The 20,084-nt window shown below is 45.6% G+C and overlaps 2 protein-coding genes across 8 annotated transcripts; one reads left to right on the top strand and one right to left on the bottom strand.

The window, feature by feature from the left end:
• Window positions 1–219: 219 nt before the first annotated feature.
• On the bottom strand, window positions 220–2,203 carry LOC122415055 (uncharacterized Golgi apparatus membrane protein-like protein CG5021). Of its 4 annotated transcripts, none has more exons than XM_043426863.1 (5): window positions 2,062–2,203; window positions 1,472–1,545; window positions 1,083–1,317; window positions 699–953; window positions 220–440 (listed from the first exon to the last, which is right to left on the bottom strand). In XM_043426863.1, the coding sequence occupies exons 1-5, from the start codon at window positions 2,074–2,076 to the stop codon at window positions 372–374; spliced, it is 648 nt and encodes a 215-aa protein (XP_043282798.1). In that variant the 5' UTR covers window positions 2,077–2,203; the 3' UTR covers window positions 220–371. The 4 variants fall into 4 exon arrangements, with proteins under 4 accessions (XP_043282798.1, XP_043282799.1, XP_043282800.1 ...); XM_043426864.1 differs by having other exon boundaries at window positions 699–941; XM_043426865.1 differs by having other exon boundaries at window positions 1,472–1,533; window positions 2,062–2,143.
• Window position 2,204: 1 nt separating this feature from the next.
• On the top strand, window positions 2,205–19,443 carry Zip48C (Zinc/iron regulated transporter-related protein 48C). Of its 4 annotated transcripts, none has more exons than XM_043426861.1 (7): window positions 2,205–2,349; window positions 2,528–3,130; window positions 3,898–4,279; window positions 6,142–6,296; window positions 6,869–6,954; window positions 16,914–17,171; window positions 18,117–19,443. In XM_043426861.1, the coding sequence occupies exons 2-7, from the start codon at window positions 3,023–3,025 to the stop codon at window positions 18,193–18,195; spliced, it is 1,068 nt and encodes a 355-aa protein (XP_043282796.1). In that variant the 5' UTR covers window positions 2,205–2,349; window positions 2,528–3,022; the 3' UTR covers window positions 18,196–19,443. The 4 variants fall into 4 exon arrangements, with proteins under 4 accessions (XP_043282796.1, XP_043282797.1, XP_043282795.1 ...); XM_043426860.1 differs by having other exon boundaries at window positions 2,208–2,478; window positions 2,584–3,130; XM_043426862.1 differs by having other exon boundaries at window positions 2,207–3,130; window positions 3,898–4,147.
• Window positions 19,444–20,084: the final 641 nt, after the last annotated feature.

The following is a 20,084-nucleotide window of genomic DNA, read 5'->3' as shown; positions in this document are numbered from 1 at the left end:
CTGACGTTCAGCTCACCATCAATGAGCTAGAGATATTCGTGCATTCGTATTTTTCCTGTGACACAAGAAAAAGTAAGAAAAAGGGAGTTGGGAAATTGTTCAAGTCGCTGTCTTTTCAAATCAACGGACTGATGTTTTATTCACTTTCAATGGGTTGAGATATTCATAAAGACGTATTTTGACTCCATGATAAAAAAATAAAAAGACGTAGATGACAAATTATCGAGTTTTTGTGTTTTAATCGACAGAGATCGATGTTCAATTTACATTTACATAGTTAAGAATATTTATACACACGTATATTAGCGTTGAGGAATGACGTAATGACTTTGGAAGGATTATATTACATTCATGGAAAGTATGCTCCAAATTTAAATTATATTTGCTTGTTGACTCGGCGTTGTAGTGGGCGGACTCTTCGCCATCATCGATGCCATGACCTGCGAATTCAACGACGAAGCATATATGGAATAAAAATTTCTCAGCATTGAGATCGCAAGAAAAAGAAAAAACTTTTAATCAGCAACGATATAAAGATTCATGGTTGTTTCTGTATTTGAAATGAATTAAAAAGTTGAAAATCCAATTCTCTATGTCTTTGAGAATCAAAAAATGTTGAATTTGAATCCATCAAAAATTCTCTTCCATTCAACAACCTTTGTTTGCACTTTTTTATTAATTGTTGAAATTTTACTCACGTTTTGCATCACTTGTTTACGCAGGAAATCTTTTGTAGCTGTTGAAATGTTCTGATCATTGCCCATTTTGCATTTGACATATCCGTAAAGATTTGCACCGCTCAGAAGGATGGCGATGCACACGAGAAGCAACCATTTGAACTTGATACTGAGAAGAGCAACAATGAAGAAAACGGACCAGAGGAGGGGGCAGAGAATGAGAGCCAGCCAAAAGATTCGTGATTCTGAAGGGTTTATACGATTCTGTTGAGAGCCCTGGAACAAAGGGCTTATAGCAGCTTCGACTTAAAGGGACAAAAATGCTACCCAACGTGTTGAGCTTCGAATACACTATTTTCTTTCTGAAAATGTGCTAACTCATTTCTTGAACAAAATCAATCTAACCTTTCTTGATTCAAAGACCCAGTGACTTTTGCCATTATCATCAACGTAGTTCCACCATCTGAGGCCGACCATTAATCTTCCAGTTATGTTTTTAACCGTCCAAAAGTCCATGGACAGCAACAAAACGACAGTGACAAAACTTGCTATAAAACTATTAGAAAACCAGCCACAGAACATGTAAACAACTATGGCGGAAACTCTGAATAGCAAATGAAACAGCGTGACGTATGGATGCCTGTAAAAAATCAACCGTTTGTGAGTAAAAAACTAAAATTATATTTTTAGGAATTGGAGTAGGAATTTGGGATTGTGTTATATAAAAATTAATTCCAATAATATCAATCGAAAATCATAATGGAAAAATAATAATGGATGTGTGATTATTATACTTGAGTTTGCCAGATTGATTAACTTCATCTTCTTCACCAAAAGCAATGGTATCGTCATCCATCAGTAGAGGAACCTGTAAATAACACAACCATCATCTCGAAAAGAAAATTTAGGCTTCAGGCATGAAGAGGTCGACTTTTAAACGTAGATACACGAAATATGTTAAAAAATATTAATTTCTCGATGAACGATAACTTTTGGCTTTGGTAAACATTTTACTATTGGAGACGTTGATTCCGATGTTTCTTTTTGGTTATCTTCGTGTTTATTCGATCGTCTATGAACGTTTCGCATATGAATTATTGGTTATCATAAATCCTTATAAATAATCAAATAGATTATAATATAAAAATAAACAGATATTGATCGGATAAACGAGTGAATTTATAGGAATTCTTACAACACCAAAAAAGAATCGGCCGCGTGTCTGCGGAGCTGTCTCAAATACGCGGTAACTCAGGAAATGCAAGGGAAAAATATATATTCAAATAGCAAAATGAAGCCGCAAACCCTCGTAAATACTCTACGCCATTGTCAAACTTAAATTATAATGATGAAAAAGCTGTCAATCTTGTAAAAAAAAACTTACCGAAGCCGAGGCCATTTTTGACACTTGGCCGATAAACACGTACACTCACGATCGCTGCCAGCGCCGCACAGCTGTTGATACTTGATATACCAGCGCCACAAACGGCCACCGCCAGAACTTCGTCCGTAATCTTTTTCACGAATTTCACGTAGGCCGCGTTATCGTATATTTTTCATTATAAGACTTGTCAATTAAATAATTCAGTATTCAATCAAATATTCGTAGAATTGAAATTCTTTTTTAGTGATCTCCAGAACCGGACGGCGCAATTTTATTAAAAAACGTCATGTAATTATTTTTCTAAGAACAAAGTGTTGAAAGTGTGCTTCGATAAATGCCGCATTCATCTTTTTCCATTATCGCAATAAATTTCGTTATCAAATGAATGTAAAATTGATAGAAAGTCGATTTATGCTGGTAAATAATTTTGTGAAGTGTAGTTTCGTCAAAGATGCATCTTTTTTAGGTTAGCCACGAATACGTTGCTATTTAATACACCTCATCATCAATAATAATACACAGGTATAGAAGTTACGTGGCATTCGTACAAGCGTCAATATCTCCTCGCTGCATATAAGCGCTTTGTGTGAACGCGTACACGTCAATGACCAATCACCGCAGGCCGTTCGTTTCAACCATAATACATATAGGAAAAATAAAAAGTGATAAAGCTGAATAAAATAAATAGGAAGCGCGTGCAGTGGGGTGTGTGTTAGTGCAAATAAGTGGAAATGGAAGTTGCTTGAGATAAGCGCGGGGAACTGAACCCAGCGAGAGACCGGCGTGACTTTTTCGTCCTTTCTATATCTATACACCGAACGTCAAAGCAAACTCTCAGTTCGTTCAAAGACTTCATACAAGTTGGCTACATTTCCATACACGCATGTCGCTCTTCTACTGTTCTCCGAACATTTCTTCATTTGTTTTTCAATTATTATATCAATAAAAAAAAAAGTCCAAAATGATCAAGGAATATTCACCGATTGCGCAAACTCTGCTCGGCACATTACTCACATGGGCCTTGACAGCCGCCGGTGCCGCTCTTGTCATTGTCATACGAGGCAAACAAGTGAGTTTTATTAGTATTTCATGTTTTGTTTTTTTCGCATACAATATTGTTACTTTGTTTGCCGGAAGCGAATCAAGAGATTTGACTTTTCCTTTCATAAATTCAAATTCGATTTTCTGAATCCGCGCGCGGAAAAATAGCAGACGCGTGTCACTCGTTCCATCAAACATACGAATGCGAAAAACTTTGTCATTGATTAATAATGAGCTGTCATAGTGACAGTTGAGAATAGCAAAATTTTTTATTTACGTCACTGAATTGCCATTTTTATTCCATAATATTTTTCATCGTCGAAAGTATTTCTTTGCATTCTCTGACCCGCACGTGTGTCGAAAAAATCTTCAAAACAAATTCGACAGTTTCATAGACTGTGTCGAAGAAAATCACATTACAATAATATAAATCAAAGAAATTCTGTTGTATCACAGTGAACTTTAACTGCAGTCTGATTATCTTGTTTATGAAGCGACAGAAACATCTACTAATAGCAGAAAATGTTCATGATCCCAAAGTTTGCTCGATGGGAATGCAACAAAATTCGTTTTTATTTTTCAGAGCCTGAAATTAATGGAGTGTTGGGATTTGGTGATCGTACAATGTTTTATTTCGCTCAATGAAAATAGATCCCACTTGTAAAATCCAATCGATAGAAAAATGATAAAATAATCATTGATGAAAATGTCATTCGCTGCTTCGCCCTCAAACAAATTACAAATCCAAAAAATCTTAATTCGAACATAATCTAATCAGCTTCTTCATTGTTTCAGAGAAAATTATTAGATGTGAGCCTCGGCTTTGCGGCAGGTGTGATGATAGCGGCAAGTTATTGGTCGCTTTTGGCACCGGCGATAGAAATGGCATCGGAGAGCAAGATTTATGGTGAAGAAGGAGAATACGCATTTCTGCCAGTGGCAATGGGATTTCTGGTAGGAGCAGCGTTTGTGTATGGAACGGACATATTGATAACCTCCCTGGGAATTCAGTCCCCGAATGTGCTGTTAGCTATGCAGTCAGTCGGTACGAAAAACAGACGAAGAATCCATGAAAAATTAAAAAGTGACGAGGATGTAGACAATAAAGACGCAATTAGTGGTGTTAAAATAGCCGGTGGAAAGATGTATACTAATATTGAGTCAACTACCATCGATGGTACTTTGGCTTTTAGTTTTCATTCGTTTAATTTTCTTCGCACAAATTATGGCAGAGACGATAACACTGGTCAATTTTCATTTTTGTCCCATGAAAATGATTCTGCGATTTCAATTATGACGAACCAAAACAAAATCTGAAGTTTTCATTGTTACAAGTACAGCGACAAAAAGCGATGACAGTACAATTTCACTGATTAGAAGCATGGTTGAAACTTTCGAAACTCACCAAGGCTTCCTTACAAAATCCATTGACAACATAAAATGAATTGACAGAAAAAACATTCATGCGACAAAATAGAAGATTATGAAGCAGTGTTACAAAATCAGCGTACATTTTACGGGATTATAGGATCAGAGGATCATTTCCTGGTTGAAAAACCAACAAAATCACAACTCTTTAGTTCGAAGGCTCATATTTCTTGTTTTCCATAAATGAAAAAATTCTTGAACGATTCGAGGTCTTTCCCCGTCGTTTTTTTTCTTTTCAAATATAATACACAGACACAAACAATGAAATACTATAATTGACATCTTTCTAGCTGGAGTATTGTGATGTAACAGCGTTTTTCGTTCCTCGCTCCTTTACTCCAGCTTGGCATTGCTGTAACGTTTGCTCTTATAATCAGCAGCAATTAACCAATAGTTTATAAACTCCGATGATTTTCATCCCTCTCTCTCTCTCATTTTCTCTCTAACGGAATTGACCATTATAATTGCAGCAATGTCACGAGCACGCAAACCCACAATATCGTTTTAACATTCTGTGTGTGCCTGTGCGAGTGTCTGAGAGTAAATAACTCGAACGTGTGTGTGCTAGACTCGAATGCATGTACTTGGGCTCCAATGAAAGAAAACTCGACGATTGTTAAACCGTGAGAGACGATAAAAAACAAAACTGCGTTTAAACGAATCGGTGCCTTGGACAAATGGCCTAAAACCTATCGGTAAAAATCCACAGGAAAAATCTCTATTTTTCCCTCGCCTCGTTATAAATAAACCTTGGAAATGCGTAAACGGTGAAACCAACTAAATATATTATAACTACGGCGACGTTCGCGTAAATACCGACTCCGTTACATTCGAACAATTAAAAACAATACATTCGAACTAAATCTCTACTGGTGCGCGAAAATCTTTAAATAGAATAAATCACGAGCACCAAGTATTTGCAGGAAGTCAAACACCTTTGTACGTTCGACTGATCCAATTCTTTAAGAACGCCAATCGCAGATGGACTGAAGTTGTTGTTCAATCTTTTGTCTTCTCTTCGAAAATATTCTTGCTCCTTTTGCGTTGGACCAATTTTTCATTTTCATTCGTTATTTTACAATTTGAAATAATTATTACCGATCAGATCTTTCGCTGGACAATATTATTCGGAATTATTGACATTTTAATAATTTATCTTCAATCGTTGTTTATTGTTAAGAGAAAAATGTAAAAATTCGATCTTTCAATTGTTTTCGTGTCCAGAGCATGAGCTCTCTATTTTGGCGACAGTCGCGAAAAGGAGAGTCGACGAAAGTGCCTGATCAATCATGCATGCCTCGAGAACCAATTAGCGACGAAGATAATTGAATAATTATACGTAAAATAATTTGAATTTTTTGCAATATTTGTAAAGAATGCTTGTCTTATAACAAATGAAAAAAGCAAGGCCCTTCCAGCCACCGATTAATGCACCCGGTAATTAGCCTTGTCTAATAAGCAGTAGAACAGCGAAATAAAAAAGAGCCAAGCGAATATTATTTATGGCTGGATTGAAATGCGTTTATTGGAACACGAGAAAAGGGAAAGCTGCGTTTAAATAATCGTGTGACCCTCGTGGGGACACTTGGCCTTTGATTTTTTTTCTTACAGGTTTTTACGAACAAAATGCTCGAAGAAGGCCGGGCGGTGTTGGAATGGTGAGATCGACCGAGATCGATGACGCTGGAACGATGTACGAGGACCCGGTCAACGAGGAGAAAAATAATCAGTGGAGGCGAATTTTGCTTCTCGTTGTTGCGATCACGGTGAGTTCCCAGTTTCGATTGACGCCCTTATCAACTTCGATTCTCAACGCAGATCTTTTCTACCCTTTCTCGAATCGAGTCCGAGTCGCCGCAATCTTATTAGGCCTGAGTCCTCAATGCCAAGGGTCTCTGGGACCCGAAGAATTAGCTCTCTCATAACTTCCGAACGAGTTCAGATTTTTTAACACATTTTTTTTTCAAACGATCGTACCAATTCTGGCTGAGCGACTGGCACAAAATTCGATGTCGAGAAAAGTTTCGTCGCACCGCTACCGAAGTTTGGAAAAGCAGAAATAAAATTAATCGAGCCAAATTCGAAGAATTCCGTTTGAGCGCTTAATAAAATTAAAATTCATCTCATTCTCATCGGGAATAGTAAAAGTGAAAGAAATTCCGTTGCATTCGAGTGGCGTAAGCTTTGAAATCCCACGATTGCACAACGACTAACCCGCAGCAATAAATCCAACTTTATCTCTCGGCGTATCTTCGATTTAACTGTAAATGCCTATCGATTGATATCCATGATTTCTCTTCCTATTTCGTGGAATAAAAACCAACACGTTCTCAAACAGGTGCACAACATACCCGAAGGTCTTGCCGTTGGTGTGGGTTTCGCTGCCGTAGGCAGCAGCGCGTCAGCGACGTTTGAAAACGCAAGGTAAATTGGTTGTTTCTTTTCGCACAACATTCCTCGGCATTCTTGAAGCTCAAATTACGAATAAGCAAAACTCTTTTCTTCGTAGCATCGTAGTACGAATTTTTGAAATTGCGCTCCTCGAGAGCAAATTTAATCTGCGATATTGTTGGAAATATTTTTTCACTTGGCTTCCAACGTGACATCAAATCTTGAGAAGCCTTGACAGAGCGATAGCGAAATTAGATAAGACTCTCGCATTAAACGTAATTCAAAATTCAAAACATATTGCGCACGCGAATACAATTTGCAATGCAGAATTCACTTAATTACTTTTTACATGGTATTTTCGTATGTTTTTTTGCATTTTTATCGCTATTTCTTTCAACGCTTTTTTCATTCATTGACGGAGTCACAGAATATTTTGAGCCGCGTTGTTAAAGAACGCGAAAAAATGCTTTTTTTCGTTCTTTCGAAAGTCTGTCAAGAAACCCAGTCAAATCACCTTGCGCATTAAATGTATTCCCAAATTCGCGTGAAACGGAGATGGCAAAAACTTTGGAAAAACCGGAGAAAAGGTTGTTTTTCTCCCGAAGACGAGCGAGATCGAGGCCAAAAAGTGGGGAAACTTATTGTGTCGAGAAGTGAGGAAAATCCATTTCTTCGTTATCGGCGAAATTCTGCCGAACCCACAGCGCCGAAGGACGAAAACTTTGTGTCGGAAGCCGCGAGATGGCTTCGGACCGGCCCGGAGATCCGCCGATTCGGTGGCGCTCCTGCCAGCGGAGAATCTTGCTATGACGGGAAGCCCGACCGAGGGCGGCGCGGGGGGAGCGCGGGGCTCGTATGAATGAGTTTCACGGTGGTCGCATGCGGTAACCGACCGAAGGCAAAGTTTATTGGCGCGACTGGCCCGAGGGTAGCCGACGTTGCTTTGTACAGGCTCGGCGAAGATTCCGCGGGACGCGAGGGGTCGAAGGGAGGAGAGGCACGTGTGGCCCTGGAATCCAACGAACCTTAGGCGCCTCGCATTCCATCCCTACCCGCCGCGCGGCCTCCTCGCTACCTCTCTTTCCAAACTCGGTGTATCTCTCCGAAATTCGAAGCTTCTTTTCTACGGAGAGCCGCATTTTTGGGCTCGTCGCGTCGATACGATTTCTCTCCTCGTTCCCTAAGCTCGCGCGACTCTTTCCCGTCCTCCTCGCAGCGTCCAAAGTCTAATTGCTTGTTCGCCAGCTCCGAGAGGTTCTCGCACATTCCTCCTCCTCGTCGTCCACTTTCTGGAGTCGAACAATTGTTCGCAGCCAGTGACCACGGACTTACACGGGGCTGGAATGCCGCAGCAAAACTGAGCGAAAAATCGAGCCCGATGATTCGGAGCAACGCTTCCAAGGCTCGAATCCCCGGTCGAGGATCCCTCGCTCCGATCGCTCGAGTCGAGAATCCGAGGCTGTGGAGCAGGTTTCGAAATTCGTCTAAATTCTAAAAGTCTCTGTCGAATGTGCGCGCACGTTTGTCGAAGCTGACGCGAGGATGCTCCAACTGGTGGTTGGCATTGAAACTATTTATAATAATAATCTCGCTCTCCCTCGTCTCGATTTGTTAGGTGATTCGTTTCGGTGTAAGTGCTCCTCTCCAGCGTAGCTCGTGTCGCGAGAGACCAACACTCCTTTGAGAAGTGATAATTCCGCGGACCACGTGATCCCCGCGCCATTACAGATTGCCGTGAGTTTACAACGCGCCGAAGGGGGACCTACATATTTTTCAATGACCGAGGAGCCCCCGAACGCGCTTAGAAAACTTCGTTGTGACGCTCACGCTGGCGCCACGTTTCTCGAACCGACCCATATCGGATCGCTCGATTCGTAGAATCCCGACGATCTTCTTTCACGACATCCCGAAGGTATCTCCTCTCAATTTTTGCCTCACTGACCTCCTTTTTCTCCATTTTTCAACGCAACGACCTCGAATTTCCGTCACCAAGTCCAGCTCCGTTGGCAACCGAGGCGGAATCTCGTTCCTGCTCTTTCCTCCCGGAATATTCATCAGAATCTACATGAAAAGTGATGAAAAGCTGCTATTTCGTCAACTAAAAATGCCCGAAATTTTCGTGCAGACTTCGGCAGACTTATCCCGAGGGATTTTCTCGAAGAAGAGAAAATCTCGAGAAATTCTTTGGGACGATGAGGCCGATGGGTTGAAAAACGATGAAATTTTTCGTAGTTTTGGAGCATTTGTTATAAGAGTGAAAAAAAAGTGATTAGCTCGGTTTTCGCGTTGATAATTCAGCCCCGATTCTCTTACGCAGGGCCCAAAGGTTGGGCTCCCTGGAACGTTTGGTGAGCGCGCAAAGTCTGCGAGCTCTTTTGCCTGTTGGCCTGTTCGCTCCGGGTCCGGCGTAGCGGCATTCCAGCGTGGCTACAAGCACAGTGAAGAACGCGTTCCTTCGCTGCTTCGTATCTGTGGCGCGGGCAATGTCGGTGGCCCATTAAGAATCTTTGGAATGAATGGACCGCGCGATCTCTCTCTCTCGTTCCATCTCCCCCCTTTCTTTCTATTTATCTATGTATCGAGCCCATCGCTATAATTGAGAAATTGTGTAGAAAGTATACGCTCGCATAGTAAAGCCCTCGTTTCTCCGTCGCCGTCAGCATCACTCGTCGTACGAGGTCGTCGCGGTGGGCTGCGTCACCGCGCTGCTGCTTAACGGCTTGTTATAAAAGAGGGCGAGATAGGAGCTCAAAAAATCACGAACTCTTTTCTGCGGTGTTCCTCGGTTTGGCAACATCGGTTGCTGATAGCCGCGGAGCGATATCGGCCCCGAAATCGCCGTCTTCAGATCGAACATTTGTTCGGATTATTTTTTCCGTCGTTTCTTCGAGCATTGCTCCCCTCGAAACTTGGGGATAAGCGTTCATTCATTTTGTTCATCCCGTTATCTCGGGACTGTACATTGTGGGGGGAGCGTTTGACCTTTGGGAGTGCAAAAACAGTGGATTTCGTCACCAAGCAAGACGCTTACTTCTCGAGACTCGATTCTGGATCCGCGTCGTTGTTTTTCGCTTCGGTTCTCGATGCTGTTGAAATATCCGCTTTGGAGTTGAGAATAAATATTTCTTCGAGACTCCCCATCCGCTTCCCGTCGACTTATTCGACTCCTCGCGACTCCGCGTTTGTTTAACGGACTGCCGAAGAATCCGAGAACCAACGCCCATTGGAGCGACGTCATTTAACGCGATTCACCGATGCGTCACGCTGCAACGACTTCTGACGGACGTGCGTCATCTTTGCATCAGGATTCCCCTGGCGCGGGTCACGTTTTTCCACTCCTCGCTCGCTCCGCGGGATCCGCTCGAACGTGTAATTCGACAAATATGTTGACAGTGTCGCCGCGCGAGACTGGCGAGTGCAATCGTTCGCCAGGTTCCCGGAGGAATTCGTCTCGATCTTTCAATCCATTCGAACCCTCGTAGAAGGATCGATCGACGCGCACGCACTTGTCGTTTTCGTTGAAAACGGTCCCCGAGAATTTTTATCGTCGTGCCAGCCAGTACCACGCTTCGAATTGCATGCCACTCGCTGTGCGTACGAGCTTCGTCACATTTATATGCGTTTATTTACACGAGCCTTTGTGTCGCGAGGAGCGAAGAGGCGCTCGCCGCACTTTTATCGTTTCCGCACGAGGAAAATTCGATTTTCAGGAAATCCCCGAAGCGACCTTATCGGAAGAGAGTTTCGTAAAAAAAAGTGTAATTCGCCGGTTGATATTTTCTGAGGATTTTCGTACGATTTTTCGAGGCTCCCAGGATATTTTAGAGTTTTTGACTGTCAAATCGTCTGTATGAGAGTTTTTGGATGATCGATGTAAAAAGGCTCGAAAAGATCGACGAAAACGGTTCAGTTTCGAACGAAGGAAGCGCTAGATCGTAACGAGTGATAGCAGCGACTGATTTTTCGTGACGAAAGGAGGCCAACGACCGTGAGAGCGAGGGCTCTTACAGCGAGGCACATAGCGGGCAGGATTTCCCTGTCGCGTAGCTTCATTTCGTACGCGTTTTCGAGAGTTCCGGTCGCGAGCCTCGGTACAAAGTCCGAAAGAATTATCAATGAATAGGTTTTGCATTCTCCAGCAATTGGAGCGTGCTGGCAAGAGAGAAAGAGAGAGAGGGGGGGGGGAGAACGAAGGACGAGAAGGCAGAGCAGCGTGCCGAGAGTCGTCCGTCTCTGTCGCGCCCGCGCGCGTTCACCCATCGAGTAAAAGCTCAAGGAGATCCAGTAGTGAGTCAGCCTTAGCGCTATGCCATTTTTTCTTCCTTCAAATCTCAAAGCATTGATTTTAAAAAAGTTTTCATTATGATTATTCGTAGCTCGGTGTGTCTCCGCGCTGTGTGAGATCACTTTTCCGCCCAGCTGCAAAGGCGCTCTGGGCGAAGGCGAGCGCGCGCGCGCGCGCTCGTCGCTACGTAACACAGACTCGACTCTCGGAGCGCGTACTTGTACGATAATCGTAAACGAGTATAGCGTGAGAATCCAATTGAACAAAACAGCCGGTATCGAAGCGCCCCGGGTCGTCGGGTGCAAAGGTTGGCTGAAAAATAAAAAAAGGGAAAATTCAAGAGAACGAGGAGCGCTCTCATCCTCTTTGTATTATAAAAGAGGAGGAGAGAAAAGAAGAAAGAGAGAAGGCGAGAGTGTACCCGAACACCGGTTTTGTTGGGCGACGTAGACGAGGCAGAGCCCGTGTTAAACACGCTGTAGCATTGAGGACAAAGCTCCCGATAAAACCATCTCATTTTCAGCCCTTTCCTCGCCTCCTCCTTTATTTTTTTCCCATTTAACCAAAGTGTTAGCTCTCCAGCTACTTTTTATTCGTCTCTCTCTCTCTCTCTCTCTCTCTCTTGCAACGCGCGTGTCTGCGTTTGGTGTACACGCGTGTGACAAACTTCGCCGGTCCAGCTTCCACTTCTCCTTGGCCATTTGGGTCTGGTTGCTCCTCGCGCGTAGCTCTCGCGGGAGAAGCAGAAGCTCGACCGAGCGATTACCCGGCCTGCAAGGCCGCCTCTGCGCGGAGCAGCGTTCGCGCACATCCCCGCGCACACTTGCTAACTTCGTCAAGTACGACGAAGGACTGCTGGGGAACGCGCATATGAGGCAACCGTCGCGCCTCTTTCCTGCGCGAATAATCCAAAGGCCTCCCGAGTGCACAGGATCGCCCGGCGACCGCCTGAGAAATTTCTGCTCTCGCTGCGAGAGAACCACGGACAAAATATTTCTCCACTTTTTCCATCGCAGCCTCCCATTCACGAGCGAAGAATCATTGAACTTTTCCAACGATTCCCTCCCCACGACACTCCGCGCTCGAGCTCCTGCAGACTTCGCGGAGTCTGTAGATCCTTTGCCAACGCTCGCGAACCGTCTTCGCTACGCGGACGCCTAGATACGCTTCGCCGATGAGAGAAAGAGAGAGAGAGAAGGACGCGAAGGAATGCGAAAGCCGTAGGAGGCACACCGAGCGAAGAAACGATGTTGCTGGCCGCGGCTGCGCGAGCGAGCCAGCCAGAGACGGAAGGCTTCTTCTCTCGCAACGTGTTGCCATCCTGGGGAGAGACGGAGAGAAGATGCCGGCCTCAGGTTCTCTCGGAGTAGTATTACCTAGAAGGCGAAGTCGACTCGGGAGATCGCTGCCTCGGTGAAGCGGCAGATATAGCACAGCATCCGCACTATCGTCTTCCACGTCCTGCGCGCTCTCTCGCACCAGCTACCAAGCACCGCGCGAGAGCCCGATCGCGGACAAGGCCGAGAATAACGAGCCGACTCGGACGAGACGGAGAAAGAGCGCAGAGTTATACGTGCTTTTACATGTTGCCTCCGCGAACACGCCGGGGCTAAGAACCGAGTTATCGGCAGATGGGAACGAACGAGAGAGAAACGAGCAGCCTGGAATGCGACCTCGAGGTGCGTACTCGCGACCAAACAATAATCCCTGCAAGCGAATTTTACTCGGCGTGCTCCCAATTGCTTATTCACCGGGGATCTCTTATTTTTATGGAAGAATTTAAAGCCCCCGCCCCTCGTTTTCCCGTCTCGCGACTGGAACTTCGAACGCGACCTTTTGGTAGCTCAGCAGGAACCGGGATCGAGCTTCGACTCGAAGAGTCACTTGATTTTTTATCTCGAGTAAAACCAGCTGAAATTTTCATTAGCGGTTCTCAGTTTTGCGATCCGTCGCTCGAGCCTTCTCCAGGGGAGGCATTTTCGTGGATTTTTTCGCTTCCCGAGGCGAGCTCGGTCCCGCAGGAGTTTCCGTAGCAACGAAAAATCGACGCAAACATCGCTCAACTGGGCTAAAAGTCGTTGCGGGCTCTTCGGACGCGTAGAAACAAAGTTTCGTCTGAGCGTCGAAGTTGAGGCCGCGCTCGTGTGTGGGTCGCGGAGGTTGCGGCGGGCCGATCTGCGTATCGCACGCAGAGAGCGCGTACACGAGACGGTGCGAGAGTACGAGAGCACGGACTTTATAATCATTGAGGCGAAGCGCGCGGGCCCGAGAGAACGTCGAGTTCTGAGAACTCGACCCTTGAGACGCGCGCGCGTTCTCCAAGCGCTAGTGACATTCCATGCCGATATGTACATGCGCGCGGACAGAGGCACACATGTATTTTCTCATCTCATATTACTCGCGCGCTGGCCGGCTGGCTGGCTCGCGCGAACCTATCGCGTCGCGTTCGATTCGCGAGGGGAGAGCTCGGGATCGCTTTTTATTGCAATTGAAACCGAATAATCGATCGGTCGCGACGTTGGTGCGATTGCTACCACGGAATTTCTCCATTTTCGCGAATTCGGAATGAGCCAGAGAGAGAGAGAGAGAGAGAGACGTCGTCGAACGACTAATTCGTTCGAGATAAAAAGAGAGAGGAAGAGAGAACGAAAAAATATGAGCTTCGGCACAGATGCTGTCCGCGTTGGAATGTAGCTGACATTACGCATGCGTCGTACGTATCTTACTCGGAAGAGATTGGTCGAGCTCCGTTATACGTCCTAACGCGACACGGGCAAGCTTGCCCGATCGCGAGCTCGGGCAGCACACACGCGCGAGTCTCTTAACTCGTCTGCCGCCACACTTGTGAAAATGTATTCCACCTAGCGTGCACGCTGTCCGAGAAAATCATTATTTCATGCGCGTCTAATACGAATACAAAGATAAACACCTATAGGTAAAACCGTTGCTTCGTGTCCCGAGGAATTTACCGATGGGCATAAACAAATCCACGAAAGAGACGAGAGAGCGGAATAAAGCAGAGGAATTTCGAGCTGCGCTCGCGAGCGCGAACAAATACCAAATAATGTACTCCGTTAATGGCTTAGACGAGCGTAACCTCGCGAATTCTGCATCCCCGCGTGATCCCGAGAAAGCAAACTTTATATATATTTACGAAGAGCTATAGAAAGAAAGAGAGAGAGGCGACTTCCTATCTAGCTCGTCGCCATTTGTAGATGCGCTAGCGTTGCCGGCCAGTGCAAGTCGATGACCTCATCTCTCCTCTCTTGTTGCGGCAGCGAGTCGTCGCCGAGGGTTTCTCGGTTCTCTTTCTCCCGATGAGCAGCAGCAGCGGCGGCGGCGGCGGCTGGTTCGTTCGCCCGCGCGCGAGATGCCATCGTCGTCAGCGGTGCTTCTGGCCCCGGCGAGAGAGAGCGCTCTCTCAATGCGATCTCGCGCCGCGGCATTTGATCGGCCCTTTCGCATCGCGGAGGATCCGCGACGGTTCGCCCGCGTGGCCGTTCCCCGGCGTCGAAGAATTTGCGGGAGGAGTCCTCGCCCCGTGCGGGCACGGGGAGCGTTCGGATTGTCGCGAATCGCGCCTCCGCCGCGCAGCTCCGACCTTATTTTTCTTCCTTCCATGCCCGTTCAGTCCGCACAACTATTCATCCGTAAGAATTTACACGCGCGTATAAATCACCGGGAAACAGACGGAGCCAGCCACGCGCCCCCGGTCTCGGTGCAGCTCTAGCGCATTGCTTCATTCCGGCTTGATGCCGCAAGGTCGGCTGGTGACCCCGAAGACGGCCGCGGCGCTCGCCGCGGCTTGCCTTTCTCGCGCTCCCCCTCCCCGCCTCTCTCTCTCTTTCACCTTCCAGTTCTCCGGGCCTCGCGAATCCTGCTTCTCTTCCCTTCGACTTTGCTCGCATCTTTTTATCTCGGGAGCCTCTCGATTCGTCGTCACTGGACCCTCGACGCTCCTGAGACATCCGTAGTCCAAATCCCCCGGCTCTATGACGAGCTTGAAACAACCCCGCGAGAATTCTCCACAACCGCGTATAGACTCGCTTTCGCCTCAAACGAAGGAAAGCCGCGACCGAACATCGCCGAATGCGCATTCGCAAAGAAACCCCGTAATCTCGCTAATAAGACTGACAGCCCCGGTCGCTCCTCCTGTCCCACCTCCGCGAGGATATTAATTCGAGAAACGAACGAAGGCCGCAGGAGGAAGAAACGACGCGGGGGCTGTTGGTCTTTCAACCCCGCAGGACGCGAGCGAATGGGGCGCGAGACCGGAGAACGACGGCGAGGAAGCGGCAGGGGGGCGCCTCTATCTCGAGGCGGTCCACGCGAAGAGTGCGAGAGTTCTCTGGAGGATATACACCGCGCGGTGGCGATGTGGCACGACGAGAAGCACGGCAATGAGGAGATAGAAAATGAAGAAAGAGGAGGAGGAGGAGGCGAGCGAAGACGTCGCTCCGGTAGAGAGAGGCTCTTGAGGTGGCGCGGAGGAAAGAGCGGCGCGGGGGCGAAACGGCGAAAGAGACGTGGCGATGTTAACCGGTGGGGGTAAGGAATGCATGGGAACGAGGCACAAGCGGTCCGACCGCGATTTGCCCGTCCCGCATTCCACTACAACGCCGTCCGCGCACCAGCGGAGCCTCGATCTTTCCCGAGAGTCCTCTTTCTCTCTCTCTCTCTCTCCCCCCGGGGCCACCGACCACCGCTGTATAATATAACGCCATGGAAATCACCCGAGAAACCCACAAGAGAACATCCTTGTCGTCGTTTGGTCCCCTATCGCTCTTCGATATACGGACATATGTCTATTTGCATAATGCTACACTCCCATTTAACCTCATCCTCCTCCTTCGCCTCTTCTTCGTACCCGTTCACATTTCTTCCACTTTTCGCTGACACATATATCATACGATTTTTTTCCTACGCACTGGCAGCCCCCCGCGTTCGTTTATTCAATCAAAAATTCCTCGCAGACACCGCATCACCCTGATCTTTTCCTTTCGAAATTATATTGATGTATATAATAAACACGTCATTGGCCAAAAGCCCGAGGACTCGTTTCCACTCGCTTTTTTTTACTCTCTTCCCTCCCTTCCCCTTTCTCTCTCTCTCTCTCTCTTCGTTTGATTTTTTTTCTTTCAACCGAGACAGAAATCTCTCACCAAGTTTTCGAACTCGTGAGACTGCTCGACGCCGCTCGCCTTTTTTCTCCTTCTCCTCTCCTTAATAACGTCACTCTCACAGATCCGTGTCAATTTGGCATCTTCCCCTGTCGTGACCTCTCCTACAAACTTCACTCCCAGACTCGAAACGCTTCGGCATGATTTTCACTCCGACGATCAACTAACTGTACATCCGCTTATGTACTCAAAGTTTCTCTCCCTCCCTCCCGCTTTTGCCTCTCTCGCAGACTTTATTGGAATGCACGAACTGCTCGAGCAACCGATTCGACGAATCGGCCGTGCATCAAACGGTACGCCCGGAGCTTCGCCACCGATTATTTTATCACTCTATAAAACCAGTGCCTTCGTCTATCGGGTTTTTAAAGGCTACGGTTAGCCCCAATTGATAACGGAGCGATCAACGGGCTCTCGAAACTTTCTCGTTTTTTTTTTAGGATTCGTCGATTTTTCAATATCGAATCGAAGAAAAGTCTTCGATGATATTTCTTTTTTTCTCACTTTACACTTTTCTTTCTCGTTTACAGAAACTTGGCCATCGGCATCGGGATACAAAACTTTCCGGAGGGTCTCGCTGTCTCGCTGCCTCTTCAAGCTGCCGGCTTCAGCACCCTCAAGAGCTTTTGGTATGGCCAATTATCGGGAATGGTCGAACCCGTCGCCGGTGTATTGGGAGCTGCCGGCGTCAGTCTCGCTGCTCCGGCCCTCCCCTACGCTCTCGCCTTCGCCGCTGGAGCGATGATCTACGTCGTAATCGATGACATTATTCCGGAAGCTCATCAAAGGTTGGTCGGGTCTCGGGGATGCGATTTTTTCAACGAACTTTGCAGGCTTTTCTCGATCCGGGAAAGCCAGCAATTTTTTTCGCTCTTCACGCCTGAAACCGATCGCCGAATTCTCAGGAATCCGGACTCGCCGTCCCTCGTCACTAATTCGAATAAATTTGTTTCGAAATTTATACGCGTATATACTCGAGTGTGAAAAGTTGCTCGGATTTCTCGGAACAAAAAAATTCCTCGCATTCAATTTTTCCTCCGATGGAAGCTCGCATGGGAACTTTTTATTTCTCAAACGTGAGTTTTGCTTTTTTCAACTGCGCGTTACTTTCTCAAGTATGTGGCGCAGACGCAGAGCAGACGAAGCCGTGAATTTATTTGTTCCCAGAGTTTGCCTCTAGCGCTAACAAGCATTGTCATTATAATTGGCTCCTTCTGCGTATTTCACGCGGGATGAATACTAGTAACGATACCAGTCCACGGGCTCCTTTCTCGCACTCACGTCCTTCTCTTTACGTTTCACTTCCCTCCGTTTTTTAATCCTTAAGTAACTGGGGCTTCACAAACGAAATCTTTTTTCCTCGTTCAATGTATTGTTCGTTTCATTTTCACTCTCCAACCAGCCCTCAGCTTAAACCGAATCGTAGTATCGTCTCACTGGATTTAAATCTTGACGGAGATCGATCTCGTCGACTCGTTCGATCAAAATTTTCCTCAAATTTCGAACGAAGAAGAACAAGAAGAGTTGAAAATTATTTTGATTTTTGAACAAACTGAACAGCGGCTCGACTATACTCGGATGCTTTTTCTTACATGGAAAGTTTTTTAAAATCATAGCAATTTCGCGAGGCTCATAATAATTTGAAAAATATTCGATTTTCGAGACGAAGATTGAGGAAAAAATGGCCGAATTCCCCTCCGCAATATCGAAATTTTGTGATTTTTCTATTCCAGTGGTAACGGCAAATTGGCGAGCTGGGGGGCGATGTTGGGTTTCCTCATCATGATGTCGCTGGACGTGGGTCTAGGATAATGGGACCTAGAAAATAGGACATCAATAGTGCGCAAAGAAAAAAGACAAAAACTGAGAGAGACGGAACGAGCGCAAAGCAGCGCACACATTGGATCCGTCGAGAGACCGACGGATGTCTCATCGTAGTTGCCAATTTTAACATTATTTTTTTATCCACTGGATCGACGATCGATACGACGTTGACGAATAAGATTTAAAATAGGAAATGAGCCCGCGAGGCTGAGAACAGCGAGGAAAAAACATTTCGTGAGACGTAATTTTGTTCTCGGAACTCTTTGACTCGTCTTTAGCGAACTTTATTTTATTTTCCCACTTTTCAGACAAATTACTTTTTTCCGTTTCATCATTCAATACCGATTAAATGTACAATCATTGACGCGGTTGATCGCGATAATATTGTAAATTACAAGAAGAAACTTCATCGAGTATCTCGATACACCGCGTAGCTCTTTCCGAGATGCGAAGACCTCGAAATTCGCATCGTTGGGGGGGCACCGAAATGAACGTTTTTCAAATCGACTTTTAGGGGATCGAGAAACTCGGTGAAGATGAAAAAAATTGGGACAATTTTGAAAACTACAGAAAATCTGTGAAAAACGTTTTTTTCGTTCGGTTACAACGATGCGAAATTCGATACCTTGAGACCATACGTACATTCGGCAAGAAACGCCGATCAGCGACGACGGTTTATATTAAACCATAGCTAACTTACGAGGATTTAAAAAAAAACTTAATTAAATTTAACGTTCAGACTGCAGCGTACTTTTTGATAAGATTCGCGAAAAAAGCGATCAATCATTGTCGAGAAAAAAGAGCTGGAAAATTTCTACACTTTTGGAAAGCAAACGTCAAAGTTGTGGACGAATTTTCTCATGAAAATTCTTCTTTCAACGCAAGACTTTACTTAATCTTACAAATCGCCTTGAAACGTACTAATAAAAAGTGGTGAATTCCTTCATTCCCAGAGCCAATATCGAAGCCGGTCTCGTAATTTTATCGTCCTTGAGTAAATTTCCTCAGAGTACACTTTCCGAAGAGTTTCTTCCGAATAAACTATTTTCTACGACACGAGCAGATTCGATTAAATTCACATCGGAATAACGTCAATTTCAGAGCGATCTTTGCAGCCGACTCAAACTCGAAATACGAAAAAAAGGCGATTTCGATCTTCCTCCACAACTGAATAATATTTCTGTGCCTGAGAAAATCCAAGACGAATTTCTGTAAATAAAAATCATGTGATTCTCACTGCTGGCTCAGACTCAAAGACGCGAGCTTCTCCAGGCTTCTTCTCGTCTTATTTATTCGCCCTTCCCACAATCCGGTGAACCCGTCCAAGTGAAAAAGTCCTCAGTTCCAAAGAATATTTACACACACCCGAAAAACTCGAAATTTCATTGATTTCCTCTTGCCACCAAGAAGGTCTCAGTCGTCGAACTTTTTTCAATAGTTTGCTCGAAAATGCGATATCAAGGAATAAAGTTTATTTCGAGGCCCCTCGAAACTTTCGTGAAAAATTGATTTTTCGATGCATAAACTGAAAAAATTCATCGAAAATGTCCTCCTCCCCAAAAGCCATCGTAGACCCGATAAAAAAACTCGAAAATTCAAAAGAATATTCGCCTCGAAAGAATAACTGAAACGTATGTTTCTGTACATGGGCAACGAGTAGAAGGAATTCAAGGTAACACGCATAACAGAGCTGCAGACAAGCTCGAAGCTGCATCGCACACTCCGTATATTCTCGGGTCTGCATTATCGGTGGGTTCTCCAGGGTCCCGAGTTGCATAAGCGAGAAGTGCCGAGCGTGGCATGAATGGAGCCGAGAGCGCAACGGCGAGACGATGGAATGAGAGAGAGAAAGAAATAAAGCGAGCGAGAGAGAGAGA

Source organism: Venturia canescens, chromosome 8, assembly GCF_019457755.1.
Source record: "Venturia canescens isolate UGA chromosome 8, ASM1945775v1, whole genome shotgun sequence".
Taxonomy (NCBI): Eukaryota; Metazoa; Arthropoda; class Insecta; order Hymenoptera; family Ichneumonidae; genus Venturia; species Venturia canescens.
The sequence above is the reverse complement of the archived record's forward strand: the minus strand, read 5'-3'. Positions and strand labels throughout refer to the sequence as shown.